Genomic DNA, 15,515 nt, shown 5'->3' with positions numbered 1-15,515 from the left:
AATTATCATTGTACTTTCTTATTCTCACATCCATATTGAACATATAAAACATATGCTAAGAAAAATTTTCCATTAAAGATAGAACATATTTTGACATATCCATATTTAACATAGAACATTATCTCTTAATCAAAGCACTATTTCAAAGTGCAATTACAAAAATTACTTCCCTAAAACCCCTCATACAACTCAAAAGATAATATTTTTTTGCAATACAACATGAACCACAATAGCACCATAACTAATGCATGAACCACCACACTAATACTTAAAATATTAATATTTTTCTTGCTAATTTTGAGTGAGTTTTAACGATGTAAAATTATTTTCTTTTACTTTAGTAGTACAATTTCATTATCTTCAACTTAATCAACTCTCACCAAACAAAAAAAATGATACTATAGAATAGTAACACAAAAATAAAAAACATTTATATAGAAAAATAAAATTTAGTTATTTATCCTTATAAAATTACTCTATAGTTTCTACATCTAAAAAATGCATTCATGTATATGTTGTTGCTGCCAAACAATAAACAATTTTTACACCACAATAATAAAATAGATGCCCAACACCTCTACCAAGACATCATTGTTGAAGCCTGCGAGTCCATGGAAGTAAGAGTTCCACCCTTTGTTTTGCTATGTAAAAGATAATGTAGTATGAAAACCTAACTTGTAATGAAAGAGAAGACATTATTATAACTTTAATTTTTAATTATTTTTCAAATAAAAAAGTTTAATTTAAACTAGTAAATAATGTGTCACTTTATATTCACATAGATGTCTTAATTAAGATGTATAACATAGCTAACGGAAAGGATCAACATGATAAAAAAACTTTGAAGACAAAAATAAATTAAAAAAAAGTCATATGACTAAATTGAAAACTATTCTAAAATTAGGAGATTAAAAAAACTAATTTTTTTTACTATAATTGATAATTACAATATTTAGGCTTTTTAAAATTTATTAACTTTATTAAATTTAAAAATAATCATACAATATATCATTATTTTTTAAATAAAATAAATTAAAAATATTCATATAATGCACAAAAATAAATCATTCATTTAAGTTAATTCCTCATAATTTATATTATATATGTAAAGAAGAGATGAAAGAACCAAAGTATATATTATATGCTTATTTTGCTTGTTAGAATAAGAAAATAGAATTTAATGATTATGCCGTTGAATAATCACTTTCTTGAAAGTAAATTTTAGCAAAATAATCGTACAACTTAACCATCAAATTTGTTAGATTAACATAATAAAACTCTTAAAACTTACACGCTAAGAGATATAAAATCTCATAAATATTTGCTAAAACAATACAGAAAGAGAAAAGTATTAACATCGAGATGATAATAAATCTTTTAAATATATCATTTATAATTTTTACTTGTATTATATAAACGCTATCTATCTATTCATATATAGTGGTCAGACACTAAAACAATATTAACTTTCATTAATAGTTATATAAATAGTAAGAATAAACTACTCGGATGATTTGAATGAAATTGCAATTTAAACAATCATTGCTTTGCCTTTGTTGCTGTCTAAGGGGTAGATCACGGAGTATAGGAACATGGAGCTCGGTAAAAAAGTTCAAAAGGAAAAAGAACTTGGAAGGAAGAATTACTATAGGTTATGTACTCCTATTTACGTTAGTAAAATAATTTAAAATTATTTATAAAAATAACAAATCAGTGATCAAGATTTGCCATAAATTATTGGTCAAGCTTTGTTCAATGGTAGTCTATTTCTCATTATTTAATACAATCTAATGCATTAACAAGGAACAGAGCTGACTCAAGCTAAAGGAATAGGAGCATCCTTGACAGATTCACGCCATGCATACTCTCTTGCAGCCTCTTTGTCAACAATTTTAATAACAAAGTTAGGTGGTGCCACAACCAGCCTTGATCTGATTTCCATGATGCATGCACTTATCAACAAGATCAATTGCTTCTTCCACTGACATTCCACTATGGTAGTGTCTGTCCATCATTGCCAGTGAAAAATAGGAGCCATAACCAAAGGCCCCCTTTTCAAGATTGTGAAGTGTTGCAATGTAATCAATATAGTATAGTGTAGGGCCCGTCTCTTTGTCATAACCAGCAAGAAGAATGTTCACAAAGTAGGGATTCTAAAGAAAACCAAATTCACACATAAATAAGCTTATTATCAAAAATCAAAAAGCAACATAGATAATGAACTAAAACCATTTTCAAATTGCAACCTCCATGGGGTTTCAATTCATCCATGGTAGGAATATACATATTTTATTTTTCTTTCATGGATAATACAGATTCCAGCACTCAAAATAAAACAAATCACAAAAAATACATAAATATTATAAGATGTAGCAACGGAAGATAAATAAATTAAAGCAATTAACCAGGAATTATTTAAATATCACCACCAATTAACCTAGTTTACAGTTTTCTTTCCTTTTTTTAAGGAATCAGAAAGGGGAGTTAGGGTTTGGAAAAGGGGCCTTGCGGAGGGCAGTGGCGAGCTCGCCACGGGTGAAATTAGCAGCGGCGGCAGCGGTGAGAGGGATTCCGTTACGGAACTGATACAATGCGACGTTCTTCTGAATGTATTCGGCAAATTGAACCCTACGATGAAACGGACTTAGGGATTGAAAATGTAGAGGATGAAAAGGGAAGGGGAGAGTGAGGTACCTGTCTCCAGTATCCTGTGCACGAGTATGCTGTACACCGCCGACGTGTCCGCCACCACCATTGCAAACCCATTGCCTACGAATCCGAATACACACTCCATCACTCTCTCTCTCTCTCTTCTTCGCTTCTTCACGAGATCGATGGAGGCAGAGCAAAAGCATTGCGTTTATAAATTGCGATCTTTGTCGACTTTTTTACCGTAATATTTCAAAACAAAAATTTAAATACTAGAATGACCCTCCAGCAGTATATTTATGAGATTAGACCCATTTTTTGTCAATCCAAAATTCAGTTCGAAATTGAATTCTGAGATAGTTTTTAATTTTTTTTACATATATATTAAAATATAAATATTATTATTTTAATTATATTTATATATTTATCTAGTAATATTTTGTTAAAATAAATATTTATAATAAGTTATTTTAATAAATATTTATATATTATTTTAATAAAATAAGTTTTATGATTTAAATTATATTTTAATTTTTATATTATTTTAAAATAAATAACATATTATATTAATTTTAAATGTTTATTAAAATTTATTTAACATATTTAAGATAATAAATAATATTTTTATTTTTTATTATATTATTTAATGAATATTTTTTGAAAATAAGATTAAAATTATATTCTAAAATTATATTTTTGGTTATTAATATTATATTTAAAAAAATAAAAATGACAACAACAATTTATTTATATTTAAATTTGTATTAAAAAATTATAATAAAAATTTATTTAATATTATATATTTATAAAATAAATAAAGTATTAAATAATAACCAGTTTATTTATTTATTTTGAAATATTAATATTTATTAAAATTTATACATAATTATTTATTTTAAAAAATATGTTATTAAAATGAATAAATATAATAAAATAATATTATGTAGATATACTATATATATATAATTATATACTTAATATAAATTACAAATACTAAAAATTTAAAAGTTACAATGACATTCATAAAATTAAAAATAACATTAAAAAAATTTAAAATAATAACAATAATAAAAATTAATGACGAGAACTAGAAGCTTGAGCGATATTTGGACATGTCTTCCTTGTGTGACAGGGGTATGACAATAAGAACAATTTTTTGCTCGATTTTGTTGTTTTCTAATGTCCATCTCTGTTCTTATCCTACTGGACTTGGGTCGACCCTTTGAAGTTCTTTTCAGTTCTGGATTTGGATACAAAGTTGGACCCGTGTAAGATGACCAATAGTCTTCGTGTCTAAGTTCACCAAATTGACCTTCGTATACCTTAGAAACTTGTTGTAAGGTATACACAAGAGATATGTAGATATTAAAGTTGCAGTGTGCGTGTAAGCATGAAGAAAGTACATGCGAGCATGTGATGTGAACTTTTTGAAACTTGCCACAGTCACACTACATTTCATCTAACCGTACTATAAATCTTCCTACGGGTCGAATTTCTGTCGGATATTGCGTTTCTTCGACTAAAAATCTAGTGCTTGTTCTGTCAAAGGTGATGACTCTATGAGTGTTTGTCTTTGACTGTGCATCTTAAATTACTTTAGTTGCAACCTCTGAGTACATATGTCCAGCATTAATCATTGTATCTACTTTCTTGCTTCTGTCAATGAAGAACTTATTGCAACGGGTGTATGTTGCCATGACCATTGAGCAAATTGGTAAGTTTCTGGTTTTCTTCAAGACCGAATTGATTGACTCCGCTAGGTTTGTTGTCATATGTCTCTAGTGTCGTCCGTTGTCCTATGCCAGTGTCCATTTTCCCCTTGAGATGTTGTCCAACCATTGTTCAGCTTCAGGATTATTATCTTTTACTATGTTGTAATAGTAAAAGAATCTCGGTTCAGTCATCCCATATGCTGGAAACAAGATTACAAATTAAATTAATATAACTAGCTAAATAATTGTATAAAACATTAATGATAATATAAAGTATGTAAAAAATTAAAATTATTCATATTGACGATATCTTTCTTCAGTGCAGCATTTTTGAATTGTCGCATGAAGTTTTGTGCAATGTGTCTAATGCAATAGACATGGACAGAATTATTTTCTGTCTAACCACTTCCATTTCTGGAGTATGCACTTCTTATGGCTTCGTGACGATCCGAAATGAGGCACAACCTCTCTTGCGGGGTTACGTATCTCCTTAAGTTTTTTTAAAAAAAGAACCATGTATTGCTAGTTTTACCTTCAACCACAGCAAAAACAATGAGAATTATGTTGTTGCGGCCGTCTTGTGCAACTGCCACTAATAAAGTCCCTTCGTATTTGCCAGTAAAAAATGTACCATCCACTTGAACAATTGGTTTGCAGAAGGAAAAACCATCAATGCATTCCTTGAAGGTCCAAAATAACCTCTTGAAGAAGACATTCCCCTCGTCAAGCAAGCCACCGTTGTATGCTGGTTGTGTACTCAATTTCCATATGAAGCCCAGAACATACAGTTGCATTGCAAGCAACTGTCTACGTAACTTATGGTATGACTCCTCCCAATTTTCAAAGATATTCTCAATGGCATATTGTTTCCCTAACCATCCCTTTCTATAGCTGATTATATAACCCATTGTGAACTTTATATGGGCTAAGATGGTTGAGATGTGTGTGAATGGATCAGTCTCAATAAGTTCATGAATGGTTTGAGAAATCATTCGTGATCCTAACTTGTTGTGATCTTGTGAAATGAGTAGGGAAGCACATGTGTGACACCTTTCAAGTTTCATTATTTCCCAATGTTGCTCTTTGGTGCACAATATAAAGCGACATCTCCAGGCACAGTTGTTGTGAATGCATTCTACAACAAGCCTAGTTGTGCTTGACATTTTCACCTTATAAGTGTAATGATTGACAATGTGGAATCTATTTATGGCGTCTTGCACTTGTTCTTTTGTTAGGAAGCGTTGGCCAACAAATAGTGTTCCAAGCGGATACACTACCATTTCACGATCAAGGACATGGCCAAACTCATGGTCATGTTCTTGTATTTGAGTGTGAATGTTTAAAAAATGTGGAGGTGGATTGTATAAAGGTAATGGTTGTGATGGTAGAATATTTGGAAGTGGGAGGGAGTCTTCTTCATCATCCTGCTGTTGAGATAGGATTTCATCTTCGTCCTCGCTAAAAGGGTCAAATACTTCGATTGGGAGACTCACAACAACATGTTCTTCAATGAGGGTTTCTTCAAGAGGCTGAGAGGGTAGGGTTTGCTGAATGGTTCATAGGGTATTTCATTGAGGTCCATCAATGGACCAGTTAACAGTTGTGTGTAGGACTGAAGGTCAGAATTTATATCATATGTTGAAAATGATGGATGTATGGTTTCGTAAGTTTGGTAAGGTGAAGGTGAAGGTGAAAGTTGTGGTGGCTGGGTTACGTTTGTAGCAAATGTAACTTATAATTCTATACATGATTGAAATTGATTTGAATCATGGATGTTGAAGAGTGCCTCGACGTCTTCATCATCGTTCAACTCAACACATGTGTAGTTGCTAACTCCTAGGCCAAGTTTAATTGGGTAGCGAAAATGTATGGTTGTCACCCTTTCATTTGCGTCTCGGTTAAGTTTTGTGTGGATGACTTTCTTGACCCTTTGTAGAGTCACTCCTCTCTTTAGATGTACTAATTTCGCTAATGGTGAGGTGAATGTGACTCCTTCATTAGGACATTGGTTAATGGCACCATCAAAGTGAACAATGACATAGATTGAAGATATTTTTAGAAGGAGAAGATTCACAAGAACAAGGAACAAGCTTAGAAGGTTGAATGAATAAAATGACCACGAAAATGGATATTTATAATGGTAACGTTGGATTCTCAATCATTCAATGCTTCACCACGTTTTACGATTGATGGTCACCTCTCCATTCACGCATGCCAAGAGATAGTGACATCTCAGTCAGTCACGCATGCCAAGAGATAGTAACTTCTCAATCACGCATGCCAAGAGAGAGTGACTTCTCCGTTTATCTATGAATATGTTCATCCAAGGCCACATGTTTTCATTCAAACTTGCATTCATCTTTGTTCTTCGTTTCTCTCTGTCTTTGCTCCCATTGCTAAAAATGTTGTTCTGGAAGCAAAACGAACACAGGTCTGCCTTCATTGGAAGAACGGTAAGTTTTACACATTAGCATTATTAACTGAATATGTAAATCTATTATTCTACATATAATGTTACTAATTTATTAATAACTGCAGGGAAACTGAGAACATGATTTCATCTTTCTGTCATTCAATGCCAGAACTCAATCCTCTAATTGTTCCTATACTTGAACAACTTGGTTTTGTTAGAGTAGCAAAGCTAAGGCATCCTAAGGTGGATCACGCATTGATAACAGCTTTGGTCGAGAAGTGGATACCTGAAACTCACACATTCCATTTTCCAACAGGGGAGTGCACCATAACCCTGGAGGATGTTACACTTCAACTCAGGCTAAGAGTTGATGGTTTACCAGTCATTGGTCCAATAATGTTTGACTGGGAGGAAATGTGTGACACATATCTCGGTATCGTGTCAGTCAAGGGAGAGTCACTTATTGGCTCTATGCTAAAACTAAAGTGGCTGAGAGACAATATGTTGCCATTACCAGAACAACCATCTGAAGAAGAAGTTCACGCCCATTGTAGGGCTTATATTCTAGGTTTAATTGGAGGTGTTTTGATGCCTGACAAAACAGGCAACAAAGTACATCTTATGTATTTAGCTTTATTAACTAATCTTAGAAGAACAAGACGGTATAGTTGGGGTTCTGCTTGTTTAGCTATGTTATATAGGGAAATGTGCAGAGCCACGGAAGTTGGTAGCAAAACAATGGGTGGTTGTTCATCACTATTAATGTCCTGGGCATGGTATCGCATGCCATATATTGCGCCAATTTCTAGTAATCCACCAACATACCCCATCGTGTGCAGATGAAGCAGGGGTAGAGTACTAAACTTTTGAAATAAACCTCACAATGATGTTGTGGGGTACAGATCAATGTTTGATCACATTCAAGCTAATCAAGTAACTCTTTATATGTATTTTCTTATTTTTTACACATCATCTTAAGTAACAAAGTTAAATATATTTGTAGTTTTTATGGGCATCATATCAAGACTTGCAGACATCAATACCCATGGAAGCATATAGAGATGTCTAACTGTGGACTTCATGTACTGCCATCCTTTGTTTTGCAATTGTTGAATGGCACCAAACAGATAGAATCAAATTACAGTTTTGTCTAATCCAAGAAGTCCCTTCTCCACCTAATAATTTGAATGACCTCCACAAAATTGATATGAGAGGAAGATATGATGAAAATTGGGTTACAAAACATGCTCAATGGATCAAGATATGGAACAACAGACGTGAGCTGACAATAATGGGTCATCCAATGCAAGGTCCATTGTGTCACACACAAGAATACATAGAATGGTACATTGTCAATTCTATGTATTTCCTATCTGTGCCACCACTACTACAAGATCCAAGGAGGAGCGACCAACAACTAAGGACTACCAACACATTTGAAATGGGTACGACTTCCACACTGTCATACCACGAGACTGCATCAATTCCTCTGAACATTACACCAGAAGCAAACATAATTAACAAAAGATATTCATTTGCAACAACATCAGATGATTTTTTTACAAATTTATTTGGAGTTGATTTTACAACTCTATCTTCAGCACAAACTTACATGCAGTCTCTTTATCAACCAGATTTTGATAATGAACCTGGTAATTCATCAAATGCATTCCAACAACTAGACCTTCATGATGATCCAAATCCTTCACAAGTTCATCCTGAAATCCCAAAGCAACAACCACAATGACGAAACCCACCACGTCAAAGACGTCGCCTCCGTTGTGGAACTGGCCACCATTACGGAGATAGTTAATTACTAATATTGTTATGAATTTGTTATCATCTTTATTAATGCACTTTATTTTTATCAATGTTACCTTAATAATAATATAAAAACGTTAATTTCAAAATATTTGTCTCAACTATAAATAATTTATTTATAATTTAATATTTTATTTACTTTTTAAAAATAATTTTTTATTCTCCAATAAAATTTATTCAAAATTATAAAATTATAATATTAAATAATGACACTTTTAAAAAATAATTTAATTAAAATAAAATTTTTATTCAAAATATCATTTTATCATACTAATATTTATAAATATTAAGTCAAAATTACATATTTAAATAAATAAATAAACAGAATAATATTTAATATATTTTTTTTAATTTTGAAAAATATATTTAGTATTTTTTAACTATAAATAATTTAAGCATTAACATTATTATCTAAAATAATATATTTATTATTTAAATATTTTAAATAGTTTTTAAACATTAACTAAAATAATTTATTTATTATTTAATTATTTTAATTAATTTTTCAAAATTTAATTATTATTATTTTCTAAAAATATTATTTATTATCTTAAATATGTCAAATAAATTTTAATAAAAATTTAAAATTAATATAATATGTTATTTATTTTAAAATAATATAAAAATATTTATAAATATTTATTAAAATAACATATTATAAATATTTATTTTAACAAAATAAAACTATATAAATATATAAATATAATTAAAATAATAATATTTATATTTTAATATAAAAAAAAACTAAAACTATCTTAGAATTCGGTTCTCTGGATAGACAAAAAATGAGTCTAATCTAATAAATAAATTGCTGAAGGGTCCGTTCTAGTATTTAAATTTTTGTTTTGTAATATTACGGTAAAAAAGTCATCTTTGTTCTTTCAGCAAGTCACTTATCGGCTCGCTTCACACTCGTACTTTTTTTGTTTAAATGTATTTTAAAAGAAAAAATTTAATTATACAAATTATTCATAATATTAGTCTCTTATAATAGAAATATTTTACTTAAATTTTTTTTTGAAATTATAAGAAAGATGTATAATTAATTTAAGTCTAACAATATAAGTAATTTAAATAAAAATTATTAAATATATGAAATAATTCCAAAATATAAGTGATTGAGATTAAACATAAAAAAAAGATAAAATTTTGAAGGAAAAAAAATGAAGTTAAATGTAAATAAATTTTAACATAAATGAAAATTTTCTAATATACAAGAGGTTTAAATTTTTAAAATGTAAAAAATCTATTATATATTGTTAAAATTATTTATTATCAATAGAAAAATATAAAATAAATGGTCTCTTTATGTTTAAAAATAAATAATATATAACTTTTTTATTTTTATTTTTATTTTCTAAACAAGACTTAAAAGCTCAAAAATACAACCAAAACTAAACTTGAGATTTAGAAACTCATGTTCCTAAGGAATTCAAAGTGACAAAAAGACTTAAAGACTGCGAAGCCTCGTCAAAATAGACAAAAGGAAGCCCAAGTTGAAGTCATATTTCAACCAATCAATCAACACACTACTTGACTTTTTTCAAGACATAATTAAATTTAATGAACTTAATCCCTCTCAATAGCTCTCTAATAGCACAAATAATAGAAAACAAAGAATAAGTACAACGTTGGATGTACACAATAAGGGATATTATCTCATCTGAGTCACTTTCAATCCAAATATGGTAGATATTCTTAGAGGTAACAAGCTTCAAACCCCAAAAAATCTCCCAAAACTCAGCTGCCAGAGGGATTACAAGGGCAGAACTTTATGAAATCCAGCAATAACTTGTCATGGCTGTCTCGAATAAGACCCCACAACTAGCAGATCCATGAGTAAAGGAAATAACTCCATCCACATTAAGCTTTAATTGAGAGTACAGAAGCAACTACCATTTAATGATGCTTTCAGCACCCTTCCAGCCAGTTCTTGATTTATTACTTAACTTACCACAGTAGTCAAAATCTAGTTTAATCTTAAAAAACAAAGCTTCACTATTCAAGGAAGAATTCTAAAAAATCCCCTTATTCCTATTATCCCAATGGTTCCATATAGTTAAGTCAAATAAAAAACTCCAATCAGGAAAAAGGAAACAAATTTTGTTTGATAAGTTTAGAGTTAGCCACCTGGTCAATCATTTGTTAAAAAAGGCCATCCAGCAATTAGGGGTTATCAATATGTTCTAGATCTCCTTGGCAAACCAGCAGTCTCTTAGCACATGTATGACAATTTCATCAATGTTATTACACCTAAAACAAGAGATATTTTATGATGGAATCTTTCAACATTTATAAGGAGGCAACCATAAGCCACCTTCTAAAGGAAAACATTTATTTTGAGGGGGCCTTTCTAGTCCTAAATTATGTTAAAAAGATTAGGCTACACTCTTAAGGTTATGGGCAGAAGAGGAGATCAAGCTATAGGCTAATTTGACAGAAATGATGTCATTATCATTAAGTTTCCAAAAAAAGATATCTTGCCCCCTAGAGGCACAGGGGGGTTTATATGGGAAATGGAGTCACAAATCTGAGACGGGAGCAATGATTTAATCTTGTTCCAATCCTAGAAGCCATTATTAGAGAACAAGACTATAAGTTCCTTTAAATCCAAATCAAAGACTTGTTGAAGGGCAAAGAATTTAACAGGTTAATGGGGATGAACCCAACTATCATCTCAAAATTTATTGGTTGAGCCATCACCTAAAATCCAGCCCAGACCTTCAAAAAAATGTTGCCAAACAAAGAGAATGCTCCTCCAAAGGGGGAAAAAGTTCTTATAATTACTAGATTTAGGGTCTTTCCCAAGGGAGAACTTATACTTAGAATGGATAACAAGGCCCATTAGGAGAGGATATGAGTCTCCAACATAATTTCATAATGAAGGCTTAGTTTACAAGGTGAGATTCCTTGAACCACAATCCTCCATCATGCTTAGGTCTACAAATCTTCTCCTATCTTATAAGATGACACTTCCTACCACCTAAGGAACCCCAAATACCTACAAATAGATTAAATGTCAATACACACAGACTTAGGAATGTTCATGATCTACATAAAGTAGGTAGGTATGCTCATAGTAAAGGACTGAGGAAGAAAAATTCTCCCTACCATAAATAAGAGTTCATCTTCCATAAAGAGAGCTTCTTCCTAATTTTGTCAACAAGAAAGGCATAATCTTACTTGGTAGGGTTAAGATGACTAACAAGAGATCCCAAATAGGTACCAAATTGGGCATAAATTCTAATACCAAGCCTAAGGCTAATATCCTAAGAAAGAGTAGGGTCACAATTCTTAGAAAAGTAAACAGACAGTAAAGCCAAAAGCAAAACAGAATTAGTTTAGGACTGAACTAATGATTTCAGCATTATGAATATCAGCTTTAGCGATAAGAATGATATCATTGACAAAAAAAGAGGTGAGAAATTTTGGGCCCATAATTACTAAAGGAAAAAGGAAACTGATCCCCCTCATTAACCTTATCTTGAATTAAATGAGTTAATTTTTCAAGGCAAAGAACAAAAAGGTAAAGGGAAATGGGATCTCCCTATCTAATACCCCTGTTTGGGAAAAAGGAATCAATATTCCTATTATTCTAGATAATGGACACAGAGGGAAAGAAGATACAGTGATAAATGAGCTCAACCAATTATGATTTCAATCCAATCTGCTAGATAGTGTTCTTGATAAAATCCCATTTGAGCCTGTCATAGGCCTTTTCTAGGTCTAGTTTTAGCATCATATACTTATTATTCTTATTTAGTTTGTTAATAATGGGCATAGAGGGAAAGAAGATATAGTGATAAATGAGCTCAACCAATTATGATTTCAATCCAATTTGCTAGATAGTGTTCTTGATAAAAGCCCATTCGAGCCTGTCATAGGCCTTTTCTAGGTCTAGTTTTAGCATCATATACTCATTATTCTTATCAATCCATTGCCTGCCTTTAATGAAGCTTGTTTGATTACCAGAGATTAAGTTGGGTAGAACACCCCTAAGTTTGTTAGCTAAAATTTTGTAGCGGACATTGATAAGGGAAATAGGTTTGAAATTTCTAAGGTGAATAGGGTTCTCAATTTTAGGAATAAGGGCAATAGAGGTAGAATTAACCTCAACAATCTCAGAGGGACTATTATAGATTTTGAACACAAAATTTGAAAATAAAAAGGGCTAAAAACTCTTATTGATTTTTGAAAAAGAGGACATGAAAACCATAAGGCTAGGGGCTTTCAAATTCTCTATACTAAAAAGAGAGGATTTAATTTCTTCCCTAGATAGCTCAGCATTAAGTATCACGCATCAAATATAATAAGAGAAGGAAAGGAAGAAACAATACTCAGGGGAGGGTTATTGGAGTAGGGATCAAAGTAAATATTCTTAAGATAATTTAAAATCATGATTTGGAGTTTCTAGGAGTCAAATTCCCAATTATTCAAGTCATTCTTAAGAGCTTTAATAATATTCCTTTGTTTATGAATAATACAGCATTGTGAAAAATTTATTATTCCTATCTCCAAGCTAGAGTCACTTAGATTTATAGTGGTGGGACTAAAACATTTCTTCCTGATCTAAGATACTTTGGTATTCAAACTATAGGAATTGCATCAGATTATTGAGAAAAGGGTTATCTTTGAGGGCCAACTTAAATAAAATGTCTCTAATCCTGTTAAGAATTCTTCTCTTTTTTTTAAAAAAATATTGCCAAAAACATTAATATTCCATTCATAAATATTCTTTTAAAAACAGACTAAGTTTTCAGGCCAAGACCTAGAAGTCATTCAAGAGTTTTTAACTTAAGCAAAGAAGTCACTATATTAAATTTGCAGGGGACAAGAATGTAAAAGTCTTACTGTGGAGGACAGTATTATTATTATCCCTAATTTTTAGCTATAGCCTAACATGATTAGACTTTAAGAGGGGAAGATGTATGAGAGAACTATTTTGAAATGTTCTTTTCTAAGAATCATTAATAACAATTATATCAAATTTTCCCTAATTTGCCTTTTATTCCAAGTGAAAGGAATTCCCTTGAAGCCTAAGTCCTAATGGCCAAAAAGTCTAGACACTCAGCAAAGTCCCGAATTAGCCTAGTATTGACAAATCTTTCCCTAGATTTTTCATGTTGAAAAATGATTAAGTTGAAGTCCCCAGCTAGGGACTAAGGCTTATTAATAGTGGTACTAAAGTTCTTTAACATTTTCTAACGCTCAGCTCTCAAGTTTTCTTGGGACTAGCATAGATAGAAGATAAAACCCAATCCCATTGGCCATTGCTAATGTTGATGTGGATGGTGTATTTATTGATAGTTATCGTAGTAACGCTTATTTTTTGTTGTTGTTCCAGCAGCACCAAATACCTCCAGCAAAACCAATTGCATTAATTTTCACAAATCCATCTAAATTAATTTTCTAAATAGCATATTCTACCTTTTTAGAACTAATTCGAGGTTCAAAGATGGGAAGAAAATATAATTTATAGATACTAATTAAGTCATTAATAAGCCAATGAAAAATTTTACTACCAACACCTCTACAATTCTAAAAGAGACAATTCATAGTCCTAATAGTGAGGGGGGGTTAGCATCATTAAGATCCAGAGGCACTTTGCTTTGGATAACTAAGGGCAAAACATTCTTAAAGTTTATAGACTCTAAGTTATTAGAATTATCAAAGTCCAGGTTGGGTGGAGTATCTGGTGGCCTATCAATAGAGGCATATTTTAAGGGCTAACAATCCTACCAAATTAAATCAAAATTAAGCCCTAAGAGGTTCTGAATAAAATATCTTGATTTAAGCTTTTCCTGTAAAATATTTTGAAAGTGTTTCATTAATAGAATATCCTTATTACTCTCTTAATTCTCCTAGTTATTACTTAGATTAATAGACTTATTCAAGTTAGATGCAACCTCCTTAGCTTTATTGGTTTTTTTCATAGAATCATTTAGCCTAGACCCACTAATAGGTTTAGAAGTAATTCTCTAACTAACCTAGTCACTAATAACAGACTTACTATTATGTAAGGAAGTAGAATTGCCCATTCCCTCATCACCTAAATTTAACCTCTAATCTTGATCAGGCAACCTAAGGATATCAAATCTGAACCCCACCTGAAGGTCTTTTCTCCTACCCTGAATCCGATGTGAGTTAGTTTTCTTTCTAAAGGATTTTTTTTTTTGCTAGCATCTAGGAGACAAATTGATTCTTATCCTGCCTATCCAAACTCCCATAATCAATCATAATTAGGTTCCTAGATTCCTCAGTGTTATTAGGCACTACTACTTCAGAACTAACATCTATGTCCCTTTTATTAACATTTAGAATAGACTTTCTCTGACTCATTGAAGGAATTTCAGCACTTTGCTCTAGCTTGTGACCATACTTTTCACATTTGAAACAAATAAGGTATAGCACCTCATATTCTACCTTAAATTCCTGACACAATACTTTAGAGGTTGGGACTAGATTCCTTCTCAGGTTAATCTCTATACATATCCTAGCAAATTTCTCCCCTTGAGACTAGTGAGGTGTGGGGGTTTACTTTCAGCATGGACTCTAAACAATTCCCTACTTACCACAAGAATTTGTTATTATAAAGCTCAAGAGGTAAATCAGGTAGACACACCCACACAACTATTTTCTTCAAATTATATCTTTAGGCCTAAACAAGGGCTTCTATCTCTAGACTAACAAGTAATGATCTAAAATTAACCGAGGCTCTTCAAACAGGGCCTATTTATAGTCCTCTATGTTCTTGAATTTGACTAAGAAAAAGTTGTTGTTTAGGTCAAGAATTTTAAAGGCCCTATTTTTGCCCTAGATATTATCCTATTTTTAGTTTAGGAAACTAAAACTGATATACTTACCTAGGAGTTTAACAATTAGTATGAATTTCCAGGAGTTACACCAGTCTTCGTAATCAT

The 15,515-nt window shown here is 31.3% G+C and overlaps 1 protein-coding gene and 1 pseudogene across 1 annotated transcript; both read right to left on the bottom strand.

Moving 5' to 3' along the window:
• Nucleotides 1-1,816: 1,816 nt before the first annotated feature.
• LOC113869730 lies at nt 1,817-2,794 on the bottom strand (annotated as a pseudogene).
• A 2,067-nt stretch (nt 2,795-4,861) lies between these two features.
• Nucleotides 4,862-5,353, bottom strand: LOC113870150. Its single transcript, XM_027506749.1, has one exon. The coding sequence runs from the start codon at nt 5,351-5,353 to the stop codon at nt 4,862-4,864; it is 492 nt and encodes a 163-aa protein (XP_027362550.1).
• Between the last annotated feature and the right edge of the window lie 10,162 nt (nt 5,354-15,515).

The sequence above is a fragment of the Abrus precatorius genome, unplaced genomic scaffold (genome assembly GCF_003935025.1).
Source record: "Abrus precatorius isolate BTA unplaced genomic scaffold, Abrus_2018 Scaffold6, whole genome shotgun sequence".
In the NCBI taxonomy this organism is placed as follows: Eukaryota; Viridiplantae; Streptophyta; class Magnoliopsida; order Fabales; family Fabaceae; genus Abrus; species Abrus precatorius.
The sequence above is the reverse complement of the archived record's forward strand: the minus strand, read 5'-3'. Positions and strand labels throughout refer to the sequence as shown.

Excerpts from the sequence above, each read along its gene's own strand:
- LOC113870150 (XM_027506749.1), bottom strand. The coding sequence starts at position 5,353 with ATGATTTCTCAAACCATTCATGAACTTATTGAGACTGATCCATTCACA.